This window comes from Hippocampus guttulatus, chromosome 5, assembly GCF_054856545.1.
Source record: "Hippocampus guttulatus isolate MCC_2025c chromosome 5, RoL_Hgut_1.0, whole genome shotgun sequence".
Lineage (NCBI taxonomy): Eukaryota > Metazoa > Chordata > Actinopteri > Syngnathiformes > Syngnathidae > Hippocampus > Hippocampus guttulatus.
This window is the reverse complement of record NC_141265.1, coordinates 9,896,362-9,910,904: the sequence shown is the minus strand read 5'-3', so window position 1 is coordinate 9,910,904 and position 14,543 is coordinate 9,896,362. Positions and strand designations below refer to the sequence as shown.

The 14,543-nt window shown below is 42.1% G+C and overlaps 2 protein-coding genes across 3 annotated transcripts; one reads left to right on the top strand and one right to left on the bottom strand.

The window, feature by feature from the left end:
• The first annotated feature begins 258 nt into the window (after positions 1-258).
• On the top strand, positions 259-6,103 carry LOC147204972 (coiled-coil domain-containing protein 157-like). The gene is made up of 8 exons (XM_086111877.1): positions 259-951; positions 1,033-1,110; positions 1,437-1,606; positions 1,706-1,882; positions 1,962-2,130; positions 2,217-2,356; positions 3,754-3,863; positions 3,945-6,103. The coding sequence occupies exons 1-8, from the start codon at positions 288-290 to the stop codon at positions 4,204-4,206; spliced, it is 1,770 nt and encodes a 589-aa protein (XP_085968003.1). The 5' UTR covers positions 259-287; the 3' UTR covers positions 4,207-6,103.
• A 14-nt stretch (positions 6,104-6,117) lies between these two features.
• Positions 6,118-13,243, bottom strand: slc7a4 (solute carrier family 7 member 4). 2 transcript variants are annotated; one of them, XM_086111875.1, is made up of 5 exons: positions 13,139-13,243; positions 10,196-11,260; positions 9,205-9,911; positions 8,256-8,364; positions 6,118-7,375 (listed from the first exon to the last, which is right to left on the bottom strand). In XM_086111875.1, exons 2-5 carry the CDS (start codon positions 11,175-11,177, stop codon positions 7,167-7,169), a joined length of 2,007 nt encoding a protein of 668 aa, XP_085968001.1. In that variant the 5' UTR covers positions 11,178-11,260; positions 13,139-13,243; the 3' UTR covers positions 6,118-7,166. The 2 variants fall into 2 exon arrangements, with proteins under 2 accessions (XP_085968001.1, XP_085968002.1); XM_086111876.1 differs by having other exon boundaries at positions 10,196-13,222.
• Positions 13,244-14,543: the final 1,300 nt, after the last annotated feature.

Genomic DNA, 14,543 nt, shown 5'->3' with positions numbered 1-14,543 from the left:
AGGCTACTGCTTCTTGTACAAGCATCAAATGCTTATGTTGAAGAACGGAGCAGTAACAACAGGAATCAACAAACCGATCAGAAAGGCTGCACGTCAATTGGACTCGTTGTTAAAAAATATTGGCGCAATTTACTTCAATTTTCCAACATGAAGGTTGATTCACTTACAAACTGTATCACAACTTATCAAAATCTCTGTATGTATTATATAACTCTCCCTGTCTGCTTCTTCAGAACGAAAACAAGTTCCAAACAGAGATGTCCAATCGTGATGAGTGTGTACCTTCAATGCGTGCACATGACATTTCTGCTTCAACAAACACCAGCTTTTTACCAGATGAGGATGCACCCACCCCTCAGTGCCACTCGCAACCCCCCAGTACCACTCACAGCCTCCCATGCAATCCTAAAGTTGGCACGCACAATGTATACTCTCAAACCGATAGCCTCCCATGCAATCATAAAGTTGGCACGCACAATATATCTTCTCAAACCGACGACACACCCGCTGCTCCCTGCAGTGTATGTCATCAAACACAATCTACTATTAGAAAGACGGGCAATGTCCTGGCCGAGCTACTTCAGCGTGAGGGATTGCCCTCTTCTTTACACCCACTCTTAGATGCTGTGCAGGATAGTGTCATGGGAGAAATGAGAGCCGGTGATGCTGCACAGTGGGCCAGTGAGCAGCTCAGTGATATGCGCCGACTGTCAAAACATGTACAAGATGTGAGGGATACAGTCGAGCCTCTTAAAAAGAAACTAACAGCAGCAGAAGCCGATCGAGATAAATTAAGGGGCAACATGGAACGTGCCCAGAAAGAACTAAAGGAAAAAGTGGAAAACCAGAACTCCATTATTCTTCAGTTGGAGGTAGCGTCACAGAAAGCACAGACAGCCAGGAAAGAAACTGAACAAAGACTATCAGATGAGTATGAACAACTCAAGAGAGGTGAGGTGACAACATAAATCATGTACTGTACAAGGGATGGGAAAACAGATGAGAAGGTTAATGTAATTTACTTTCCAACAGAACATGCATCCCTAAAGAAGAGTTATTCCGATCTGACACAAGAAGTAGCAATAGCGCAAGATAGACTGCAAGATCTTGGTAAGAACCTTATCTGTACGATACTGTGCATACTGTCTATCAAAATTTGAATCTGGGTCCTTCTGTGTCTAGGTTGCATAATCTGCAGGTGCGTGCGTATTTCTTTCTCTGTGTACTCCAGCATTAATTTTAGTTGAAGATTTTTAATGGTTCATCTTTTCTGTGTTTATGTCTCTCGCCCAAAAGTCAGTTGGGACGGGCTTCAGCTCACCCGCGACCCCAAAGAGCACAATCGGTTTAAAAAATTAAATGAATGTATATATTTTTTAAGATATATCACCGTGTGACACTCCATCCAGTGTTTGGTTGTTTTTTCTTCATTTTAGAGTATCAAAGGAATGAGCTGCAGGAGAAACTGAAAACCCTGCACATAAAGGAGAAAGCTTGCACTAATCTACAAGAGCGAATTCAGCAGTATGAAAGTCAGCTCTGCGAGGTGCATCTACTTCTCGAAAAAGAGAAGGCCAAATACGACAGTGCATGTCATCACCAGGAGGTAAGGCGGCAGTCTCACATGCCACGTTGGTTTGGTCTCCAGTACTTCAGACGAATGAAGTTTCCAATCACTTTGTGCTTGCCACTCCCGTGTGAACAGTCAATGGAAACAAAACAAAAGTCTTTGCTACAGAGAGTAGAGGCTCTTGATGAAGAGTGCGAGGAACTGCAGAAACAGTTGGGAGAGAGGGAGGAAAGAGAGCTGAGCCTCAACAATCAGCTACAACAGATCTCTGAGGATAATGAACAACTGCGAACACAGTTCACTTCACAACGGGTATTTTAAGATCGGCCTCAACCTCCGTTTCACATAATGACAGCACTAAATTGAATGTGTGGTTTTCAATTCCGAATAGGACACTTGTTCACAGCTACAGAGTGAGAAGCAGACACTACAAACTCAAATAGAACATTTCCAGGGCAGTGTGGCTGAGCTCAAGCAAAGTGTGAAATCATTGAAAGAGACGGAGAGGTTGCTGGTGGCTTTCCCAGAACTCAGCCCCCTGGCTCATGCCCAACCAAAGAGTACGCATGTCATTATTACTTTTGCACACGATTGGTTACATTTGAATCATCCTTTTTGATGTCTTGGTTCTTGGAATCTTTACAAGGTACGGGAAATGTGCTTTTGGATATGGAGCAACAGTTGCAGGCAAACTCCATTCGCATTGGCGTGCTGGAGAAGGAGAATGCTGCCCTTCAAGGCAGTCTTGTAAAGTTGAAGGAAGCAGCCCAGCAGAATGCTGCCAAGGTAGGACTGACCAACTCAAACTGGATTGGAGCTGATAGAATGGAGATCTCCACCAAGGGCGAGCCCTATTTGGATTAGCAACACAATGTAATGTGTTTCATCAAATATAAATTTACTAATGAGAAATTAAGAAGCTTAGCAATGTTAACTAGGGCTGAACAATTCATCAAAATCAAACTGACATTGAGATGTAGGAGAATGCAAATCGTAACCATGCCATTAGATCAAATGTCACCACCTCCTGTTTTCTCTCACTCTCTCTCTCTCTCTCTCTCTCTCTCTCTCTCTCTCCTCGACAAAAAAAGGTACAAGTTCCCTTAATAAGTTCTAAATAAATAGACATTGGCACGAAAATCCCATGAGCATAAAATACAGGGCATGAAAACAAAACAATACTCAATGGTAAAGTTCTGTCATGTAAATGTTCATTTTTCCCAAATTAATTCATCTGTCCGTCCTTTCAAATACACGAGAAGAGGACCTTGGAAAAAAATAACCAAAAATTAAATGGCAATATTGAAGGGAAAAACATGATCACCACTGGATTACTGTCCAAAATCCCTCAGCCTTGTTCAAGTGAAGACTATCCCAGGGGTCGGCAACCCAAAATGTTGAAAGAGCCATATTGGACCAAAACCCCCCCGAAAAACAAGCGTGTCTGGAGCCGCAACAAATTAAAAGTCTCAGAAAGAAGGCAACACACACTGTATGTATCTATATTAGCTATATTAGCCTACTATCAAAATGACTAAGCTGGCTACAAATACACAATGAGCCTTCCCAATTAAATGTTTTTTTCCCCCTGCAGTGCATCCTGTAGAGCAGGGGGGCCCAACCTTTTCTGACCAAAACTCTATTTTTCGATCAACCAGCCTCCCGCAATCGACCACTCCCCCATCTTTTTCCATTTTCAAACATTTTAAAAAGCTCCAGGGAGCCGCTAGGCAGCGCTAAAGAGCCGCATGCGGCTCCGGAGCCGCGTGTTGCCGACCCCCGGACTATCCAATGATGTGCCACTTTCCTCTGCTTTGTTCGGACACACACTGGTTTTTGGATCATATTAATTCTTGAAATCCCTGGTCCATTTCTATAAAACTGTAAGGAACCTCTCCCCCCGCATAACTAACTAAATAAATAAATTAAAATACTTAAAACAACAACAGCAACACGAAAACAAAAGGTCAGATATGTTGTGTAAATATGGAACAGATGGATACTAAATGTGAATTCCCCTCTCACAGAGTTTAACAAAAACATACCTGTATATCTGCAATTAAATCACACATACTGTGTGCTGCAGTGTCTTTGGGATGAGGGTTCATGTCTGTGTTGGTGTCAGGCTCAGGCCTTGCTAATGACCCTAAAGTGTTCTAATGCTGGTTTGTTCCCATCAACAGAGCACAACCAATGAACAGGAAAGCTCACCTCTGCAAATATGCAGCTTCTCCCCAGTCACCCCACCAGTCGAACAACTGGCTGAGCAAACACAGATGCAAACGAGTCCATTGTAAGTACTTAAAAGCATAATTCTAGCGATGTTTATCATTGATAAATCTTTTTTTTTTTTTGCTTTATTTCCTCCCTCCAGTGGCAGGCAGAACTGCAAGGCACCATGGTTGGGAAACAATGACAGAGTAATCCCAGTAGAGCGTGATTGGGCGTCAGCTAGTGCAGCAGATCGCATGCCACCCACTTGTGTGACCCCCTCATCATCCACCACCATTTCTCTTCAAACCCTTCACTTCAACATCAGTTCCACTGCTGCTAAAATTCAAACACGTAACACACGCAAAACCTCTTACTTACCTCAAACCAGGAGCTTAAAGCAGAGGAAAAAAGTGAACCATTGACTTTGGTTCGTATCAAGATGTCCAGTAATTTTGGAACAGTTTGCAAATATTTGTCTGTAAGGGTATGCTTTGGTACAGTGTGGCTGTCGCCGAGTATTTGCTGCAGAGGGGGAACACCACTCTGTGTGGAGTTTCTGACACACACACACACACACACACACACACACACACACACACACACACACACACACACACACACACACACACACACTCCAGTCCAGTGTGTGCCTTGCTTCTCGCACTGTTGGCTGGGGTAGGCTCCAGCAAACGTCTTGACAAGTGGTATGGAAAATGGATGTATGGATGTAATTTGCTTTAAGTTTCCAAATGCCCCAACTTAGGAGAGTGTATGAATAATTAGTCAAATCAAATGTTTTCAGAGCTGAACCTATAAATTTGAACCTATGAGTATCCATGGCAACACAAGTACGTACTCAGAGGTTTCATGCTGTGCACAATGACTTCAGATACTCTCCCTCTTAGATGTTAATTTATTTGAGTAACCATAGATAATCCATCCATCCATCCATTTTCCGAACCGCTTGATCCTCACTAGGGTCGCGGGGGGTGCTGGAGCCTATCCCAGCCATCTCCGGGCAGTAGGCGGGGGACACCCTGAATCAATTGCCAGCCAATCGCAGGGCACACAGAGACGAACAACCATCCACGCCCACACTCACACCTAGGGACAATTTAGAGCGTCCAATCAGCCTGACATGCATGTTTTTTGGAATGTGGGAGGAAACCGGAGCACCCGGAGAAAACCCACGCAGGCCCGGGGAGAACATGCAAACTCCACACAGGGAGGCCGGAGCTGGAATCAAACCCGGTACCTCTGCACTGTGAAGCCGACGTGCTAACCACTGGACTACCGGGCCGCCCAACCATAGATAAACAATCTCTAATTTATTGCACAGTGTGAATTACATCAAGTAGGTTTTCTTTCACATCAGTAATTTCACACATTTTGAGCTTTGTTGTTTAACATCCCATCAGACTAATGCAGAGCGCTTTACGATGTTTACGACTATTTTTAACTCAACGTAAATATCAGATGAACATAGTGGGGACCCTCTCTTTACAAAATGAGTGGATATCCTAGTATTATTCTAAATACTTAAAGGACAGGTCATGACCTTTGAGTTAATTAATCCCTGACATCGGCACAGTTATGTAGTTGTGTCGTCAGCCGTGTAATTCAAGGTTTTAAGCTCTTTCACTTGATGACACAGGTCTGTGATTAAATCATAGTAATTAAGTCACTTAGACTTGTTTACGAAAAGTGAGTCCTGAAATGTCAGCAAGTAGACATCTGATATGTAATACTAAATATCAGTCAAGGATCATGAAATTGTTGTGAGTATTCTACTCCCAGTCTGTGTGTGTAGATATCTGAGAGATATCAAATATATTCCATTAAAATAGACATATATGTGTAGAGATAAATCATAAAAATAAGTTTTGTAATAAGACCAAAAATAAATCTGAAATGGTAAGGAATGTAGATTTTTCTTAATAAAGCTTCAAAACTTTTATTTTCCAGACAGTATATGACACAGCACTTTCATACAGACAGAAGTGAGAAATTGAGACTGTGATGCGCGGGAAAATCCTCATTGGTCGTTCAGAAAATAATCGAGTGTCTGTGCACCCTGTTAAAAATAAATAAGCAGAGAATTCAAATCTTCTGGAGCCTCACACATTTTTTGTAACATTCTGTTCCAGGTCTGTATTTAGTTTTACACACAATAACAAACAATAAATGACAATGTGCAAGTGGCTGTATGTAAATTTATTATAGAATCGAGCAATCGTATACATCCTGATCACTTGATTAATCTATCATCTTTTATTCACATGTTTAAGGCCATCAGTTTTATAAGCAGACGTGAACCCCCCCCCCCCCCCCCCCCCCCACTGTAAACTAATATTAGACACTCGTCAGTAAGCACAAGTGCAGACGTGGGAATGTATAGTAGCCTGTATTAGGAGACATATTTCTATCTGTTGCAGAGGTCAAACCGCAGCCTGGTGACTCCTCCAAATCTGAGATGAAGAAGACCACACAGAGATAAAACAGATTTAACGATAACCTGTTTCTGGAAAAAATATTCTCTGAAAAGATTTTCAATTTGTGCTCAAATTTCCTGAATGTAATAATGTGCTTTGATATCTACAGTGATGCTATTGACAAGGGGAAGGACTGCTGCTTAACGGTGCATTAGGGGGAAAAAAAAAAGAATTGTGACCAACGAAATCAGGGTCATGTGATTCAGGTGATTAGGTGAAGCACTGAACTGTTGCACTTTCAATTTTGTGTGTTCATATTTTCCATACAAAGACAAACGAAAAATCAGTGTTGAAGGAACACAAAACTTGAAGGGAAAACAACATTAAAGAAAAAAAACAAGAAATAAATTGTAATATTCCATTACAACGAGGGCAGTTGAAAAGTTTCATAGGGAGATCCACATTCTCTAAATCTGATAGTCAGCTTTGCGATTAAAGTGGAGAATTGAGAACAGTGTATTTCTCTGACCGGCTCCAAAAATACAACGCGTACCGGTACTACGTACGCTTCAAGTGGCCTATTGAGATTTTTGGTTTGCTGTAAATGGTAAAGGTACATATGAAAATCACAATAAGAACCCTTGATCTAACAAAAGGCTGTCACAGAAAAAGCACCGTACAGCGTATGCCCGACAGCCTCGTATGATTTTCCATGTCTTTGATGTGATACGCCTTACGAAGAAAGGTCTCAACTTTGCATTTGAGTATGACAAGATATACAAATATGCTTCACAACAAAACAGAGGATGGAGATACTATGCTTTGGTGTACTTATACTTGCAGAGCGACGGTGCAGAAAGCAACAGGGCAGTCAGCTGTGTAAAAAAATAGTGATAAGGGTAGGAAAGAGCAGATATCAGGCAGGTGTAATCATTTGATTCAGTCACGCATCATCTTCTTCCAGCAAACTCCTCAGTTGTCATGGCGGGGTTCATGCAGGTGGCTGTGGCGTCTGCTTGTTCGGGCTGGATGGACTCCACAGTTTCGACCAGGCTGCCACTGGGGAGCACGACATACCGAGCCGCCAAGTCTTTGGGATGCAACTCCCTCCTTCCCTCTTTACTGTGCCAAATTCCATAGCCAAAATACACCAAGAGACCTGCAAAGGCACATCGTGAAAATCAGAGGAAGAGGTGAGAAATATAGAAAGTGTGATGTTTTGGTAGACGAGAGGATTGAAGAATGTTACATTTGTCAACAGTTGGAGTGCAGGTGAAATTAAAAAAATATTTAAAACATATTTGTTTGGATTTGATTGTTGTTGATGAGAGAAACTTTTTTTTAATGATCAGAAATCTTTGCATCCTTTTTTGTATTAAATTTCAGTTTTGGAGAACTGTTTGCATGTGTGTGTGTGTGTGTGTGAGTATGCGTGCGTGAGTGCATGTGCAAGCAGAATGCAATATTGGTTAGTACATTGGCCTCATAGTTCCCTCTTCCCGTATGGAATTTGAAGGAAGTATGGAATAGTTGAAGATTGAATTGGCAATATATGTAAATGTGAATCCTTAATTGTAAATACTGGGAGTGTTCAGGCAATTGGCTGTCCATCCAGTCTTATCCATGTTAGGGACAAGCGGTGGATGGAACTGGTGCAACTGTGCAAATTGTAAAAGAACGTCTTTATTCTGACAAACATCAAGGCAGAGCTTCTTATTTTCAACACTAAAACGGAGAATTGTGGCTCTCCAGCGTACTGACAAGCTCAGAGATTTGGGGTACCAGTATTCGTATTGTATAGCTCTTGAAAGTTTGAAAATCTGTTAAAACAATGTGAATGGTGGAGCACTTCACAAGAACATTTTTAGTTATGCGGATCCTCATTTGACACACAAAGAGAATGTGACAACATTTACAAAGTTGAGTTCACTGACTAGACAACAATATTTAATAACTACATATTTCCAAACATTATTTAGAATATCTGCCATATGGAATTGACCTAAGGACTAATGAAAGAAAATATAGGATACACTTACCTGCGGCAATCCAGACAGTGAACCTAATCCAGGTTAGAGCGCTGAGCTTCATCATAAGGAATACATTGATGAGGATACTGACGCCTGGAGTAAGTGGTACCAGAGGTACCTAAAAAGAAACAAAACAACAATTTAAAGTCCAAAGCAGCCACGCACTTAACATTGAGTTTGTGAAACAAATAACATTTAGCTTTGACTGGAAATTAACTGAGGGTAATTATTAAGCGTAAGGGTAAATATTGATTTATATTCTGTTACCGTGATGATACCCACTTGTATGGATAAATGAATCAAGGTAGAGCACATTCAAAACAATCGAGGATTGGGCTGAGCCAAGACTACATGACTGTACCTCAGTGCACAGAGCACAGCCCGTATGCGCATGGTTGACTGGGTTTGATAGTGAAGAACTTAAAGTGCTCTGGCCTCAGCCCCATCCTTTCCAAACTTTGAGATCAATTAGGGCGAAGATGGTGAGCAAGGCCCTTTTGTTCAACATCACTGCCCTCAGACCTCAAAATTATTCTTCCAGATGAATGGACAAAAATGGTCACAAATACTCAAGTACATCAATGGAAGTTACAAACATGAGCTCAACTCCATATTTTCACTTCCTGTTGGTGTTTGGATGAGTTATCTCAATTTATCCAGACAGTGTGCATTTGAGATGCACATACAATACAGTGCGTCCCAAATATCAATATGCAGTACACTTCCCGTTTTATATCCTATTTTGTTTCAAGCATCAATTGGCTAGAGGTGAGGCCATCGGACAGCTTTTGTGTTTTTGTTGCAGTTTTGCTGAAGAGATCAATGATGTGCCTGTCAAAAGCTGATGACCTCGCATCTGGCGAAATGATACCTGACACAATAAAGACAAAACGTGTATAATGACTTTTGAGCGAATGTAGGTGTAAAATGATTGCTTTTGATTATTCCAAGTGCTTACCTGGAATGTTTTGGTGTTAGTCTGTGGCTCATGAACCCATATAACTGCCATGCAGAGAACATAGGCAAGACTAAAAATCACCAGCAGGGTGATATAGCTCCAGCTTGGGAGCTGCAGCTGCGTGACGCCAAACACAAGCACGCCAGAAAAGGAGACTGAGGTCACTAACAGGCCCAGTACACAGAGGGCCACCACCTCCCCTGGCTCGCAGTTCCCCAGGAGCCGGCCCAGGTAGGGTTCCCAACAGGCCTTTAGCTGTCCTACCGCCCTGCGCTCCCTTGTTTGCTGCTTGTCCACCAACTGCAGCTTGTCAGAGAAGGACTCGTACTGCTTCAGATCCTCACTGTCCTCTGATATGTTCTGGCATTCTGAGGGAGCAGGGGAAGGCTCTGCATTTGGATTGGGAGATGTGGATGAAGTCTCTTTGGAGTGTTTTTTCTCTGGCTGGAAGCGAAGGACGATAACGCTGGCCGCTACAAAAGTGTAGGCCAGCAGGGTTCCAATAGACAAGAACTGAACCAAAGCCTCGAGATCGAAGATGAGAGCCATGGTGGCCATGAGGAATCCAAAAACCACGATAGCATTGACGGGGACTTTGGTGATTGGATTGACGCGTGCAAAAATTTGAAAGAACAACCCATCTTCTGCCATGGCGTACACAATCCGAGGGAGGGAGAAAAGATTGCAGAGAAGCACAGTGTTCATGGCTAGAGGGAGGAAGAGAGAACTATTAGCCAACTAATAACAAATAATACATTGGTAAGTAATGTCTAAGTTCTTTTTATGTTTTCAATGTTGAAAAACTGATGTTAAAAAAATTCCTGTATAGTTAAAAGTGCTTTTTTTGCTTTTTAAAAAAAAATGGATTCCTTTGGTAACAACGGATTCTAAAATCAAACACATTGGGGGTTGACCCTTGGCCGTTCCCCTGTATTGTAATACTGCGTACCGTCATTATCTCTGTTAACTGAAGCATAAGTTTTCTACTCACCACAGATGGAACCCACTGCCACAATAACTCCAGCCCAACTGTAACCTCGACGGAAAAAGGCATCTGCCAGAGCTGAGTTGGGGTCCAGCGTATGCCAGGGAACCATTAATGTAAGCACTGTGGACACCAGGATGTAGGCTGTTGCTGCCAGTCCAAGGGATATTGCTGTGGCAATGGGAACAGCCTTTTGTGGATTCTTGGCCTCCTCGCTAGAGGAGGCAATCACATCAAAACCTACAAATGCGTAGAAGCATGTGGCTGAGCCTGCCAAGATTCCGGACCATCCAAAAGGTGCAAACCCTCCTTCCTTCTGGCTCCAATTAGCCGGTTCCGCCAACATAAATCCAAAGACTAGAATAAAAACTACAACACACATACTGATAGTGGAAAATATATGATTAAGATAGGAGGACACTTGAACTCCGAAGGAAATAAAAAGTGAGGCAACCAGTAGAATCCCTGCTGCAAGCATATCGGGGTATTGGGCAAGGAAGGGCACATCCCACCGCATTATGTGGGATTCAGTAAAGTTCTGGATGGCATGGTTAAAAATTGCGTCCAAATAGCCACTCCATGCCCGTGCCACAGCAGCACCACCAATCATATTCTCCAAAATCACATTCCAACCTATCAAAAAGGCCCAGACCTCTCCCACTGAGACATAGGTAAACATGTACGCTGATCCGGTTTTGGGAATTCGTGCTCCAAACTCTGCGTAGCAAAAAGCAGCTAACAAAGAGGCAAAACCTGCAAAAATGAAGGACAGAACGACAGCAGGCCCAACTGTGTCTTTGGCCACTGTGCCGGTCAGGACATACAGGCCAGAGCCCACCATGCCACCCAGACCCAACAGAGTCAGGTCCAGGGTGGAGAGGCAGCGTTTCAGTGACGTGGTCATCATGTCGTCATCGAGCGTCTTCAACCGGTTCACCCTCTGACAAAGGCGCACAGCTGGTGTGCAGCCTCGCTGACAAGAATCCATAGTTACCGAGTAAGACGGGCAAACGGGGTAGCAAAATTGAGGAAGGAGTCACACTCGATCCATTACTGTCCCAAGAAGCTCACCTGGAAAACATAATACAAGCACAATCAAAAGCATGTTATTGACTGCAGGTCTGGTTTGTTAGAGTTTTACTGTACATTGACCCAATTTTCAGGACTGGTCGGGCACAGAATTGATGCTGCCCAAGGATGGGTCTACATAATAGGGCTGTTTTGTTCCCGGTTTTGCCTGCTCCCGACCAAGGATGTCCAAAGCCCGACAATGTCCATTAGATTGTCCTACTTTGTATAAATCAAGTCAGATTGGCCACTCGGAATCCATTACAGCCTGGTCATCCTTGAAGGTGGATTCACCTGGTTCCTTTCTCAACGATTCCACTTCCCCCAAAGGGAGGTTTGCAGTTTTTGCCCTGTCTGGTTTTGGGGTTTCAGCAGGGGATGTTGCCAATATTCCTCAACTGTGGGCTTTTGAAGCCCTTTGAGGCCCAGTATTTGAGGCCTTAAGTATTAAACGTGTTCAATATTTACAAACAAAAATCTTTGTGTATGGGGAAAGCTGATTATTCCAATTTATTTGACTCTGTGCACTCAGTTGTGAACGGAATGTAGCCAATCAAAGAAGTGGCAGTAAATAATTTGACAATCTTGCTTCTCATATTATCATACCTAGACTAAATGAGGTGGTAATCTTAAAAAAATAAATAAAATAAAAATAATATCCTTCCATTTTCTGATCCGCTTATCCTCCACAAGGGTCACGGGCGTGGTGGAGCCTATCCCAGCCATCTTCAGGCAGTAGGTGGGGTACACCCTGAACTGGTTGCAAGCCAATCTCAGGACACACATAGATGAACAACCATTCACACAGTCACACCTAGGGAAAATATAAAGTATCCAGTTACACTACCCTGCATGTTTTTGGATTTTGGGAAGAGACCGGAGTATCGGAAGAAAACCCACGCAGGCACAGGAAGAACATGCAAACTCCACACAGGAAGGCCTGGATTCGAACCCTTTATCTGTGTAATGTGACGTGCGTGTGCTAACCAGTCGTCTACTGTATTCAATTTTCATTTTGTTTCAGCGTCAGAGGGAAGGGTTAGTTAAACTATGCTAAAAATTAAAACTGGTATTTGTCTTATTTAACCAGTTTTGACTCAACCATAGTCATGTAGACAAATATGAGAGCCTAACAAATTTTCATTTTGTGGCGTTGTGATACACCGAATACAGTAATAATAATTCTGCTCAAAACGAGGTGAACAAATATTTGTCCCCCCGCCCACTTTTGGCGCTGCTAATGGATCTGTGTGGGAAACCAGTTGTCACGCCCATACATTGAAAGTTAAATTGCCAAATTATACGAGGCCGTAACGTTGTCCAAACAATTTCAATAGCATGTTGATATAAATTCAACATGAATGTAGCAGGCGTCTGCACGCGAGGTTAAAGGACGTCATCATATTTACATAAAAACAAAAACAGATGCACTAATAAATATCACATTTTGTCATTTATTCTCACCACATTTACCAAGTCCAACCGTTCAGCCCGATTCTGTAGGCATCAGGCGAGTGCGGGGAGGACAATGTTCGACTCCTGCGCTTCATTATGCAGCCGGCGACAACATACAATTACGTAACACTTCACTTTCCAACGCCAACAAGACATCTGCCATCACAACGAACCCCGGTACATCAGCGCACATATCCACGATAGACCGTTTATTACAAAAACGTCGTTTTAATGGAAAATTAATAATTCATAACAAGATGGAGACGGACACAAAGAGGATTGCTTATAGGGTAAACTGAGTCCAGGATGAAAATGAGCGGTCCAACATTTCGTAAATCCAGTAATGCCAACCTACAATGGAATTTATTATACATATATTTTTTGAGAGGGAGTGTATTCAGAAATAGGATTATAAAATGCATTTACCGCTTCCAATCTGCCAAAGGCGCCCGCAGGTGTCAGATTCGGTGGGAGTTGATTGGAGTGAGATGGGGAAGAAGGCGAGCATCCTGGGTGAGGCGCGGTTTAAAGAGCCAGCCACCACAAAGTCATCACATGGCCCCGCCGATAGCAGACAGTAGTGATGGGAATTCCGGCTCCTTTTAGAGAGGCGGCTCTTTTGGCTCGGCTCCCTAAAAAGAGCCGGCTCTTTCAGCTCCCAAATGGCTCCTCAGTTTTTTTGTTGCTTAAATAAATTTAATACCAAAAATAACGTAATATTATGTGTAAAATGAATTACTAATGCAAAAAAATAGACATTATATCAAATATTTATTATTTATATGGCTTTATTTATATTCTTCTGAACATACTCAACATGGAGTACAACATGGAGTGCTACAAAAATAAAAACAAAGTACAAAGACCCATCTCAAAACAAGGTAAACAAAAAGTTCCAATCTCTGAATGTGTATATTTATAAGCTTTTAACTATTTACAGTAAAACAACATAAGTAAGCTTTGAATACCACACAACAAATTATAAATTACAATTTATAAAACAAAAAGAAAAAAGAGGCATCCAGGTAAAGGGTTTAGCTTGTCTTTAGCGAAGATTGGCATTAAGAAAAACCAAGTAAGTATTAAGAAAAACCAACAAAGTACAAAGACCCATCTCAAAACAAGGTCGTCAAAAAGTTCCAATCTCTGAATGTGTATATTTATAAGCTTTTAACTATTTACAGTAAAACAACATAAGTAAGCGTTGAATACCACACAACAAATTATAAATTAAAAATTGTAAAACAAAAAGAAAAAAGCAGCATCCAGGTAAAGGTTTTAGCTTGTCTTCAGCGAAGATTGGCATGAAGAAAAACCAAGTGCTTTGAGGGGTTGATCCTGTTTCTCCTCTCAGTTAATATTTGCCCTGTTTTGGAGAAGATTCTCTCTGAGGGGACAGATGTTGCGACAACACACAGCCAACACAAAATGGCTGAAAATCCCTTGCAATCATTTTACCCAGTTCCTCGTCAATTGTGTTCTGTTTTGCTGGTTTTATAGCTTTTTGCATAAAGTGGCTCATAGAGCTCTGGGTTGTACATCTAGGCAGTTGTGACATTGCAGCAGCAGCAACAGTTGCAGACACACTAGCGACTACACCTTCATTAATAGCTGGTTCCCTTGCTTGTCTTTTCTCTTCAAATTGTACTGATGGGTGGACTTTTCTGATGTGCCTGTGCAGGTTATTTGTGGAGCCTGATCTATGGGATATTTTAACCTTGCACACTCTACACGCTGCCTTTGAACTATCAATTAAATTGAAATGAGTCCATATTTCACTGCGTTTCCTATCCATTTTTCAGCTTTCCGCTTTCCACCGTGTTGTTTTTTT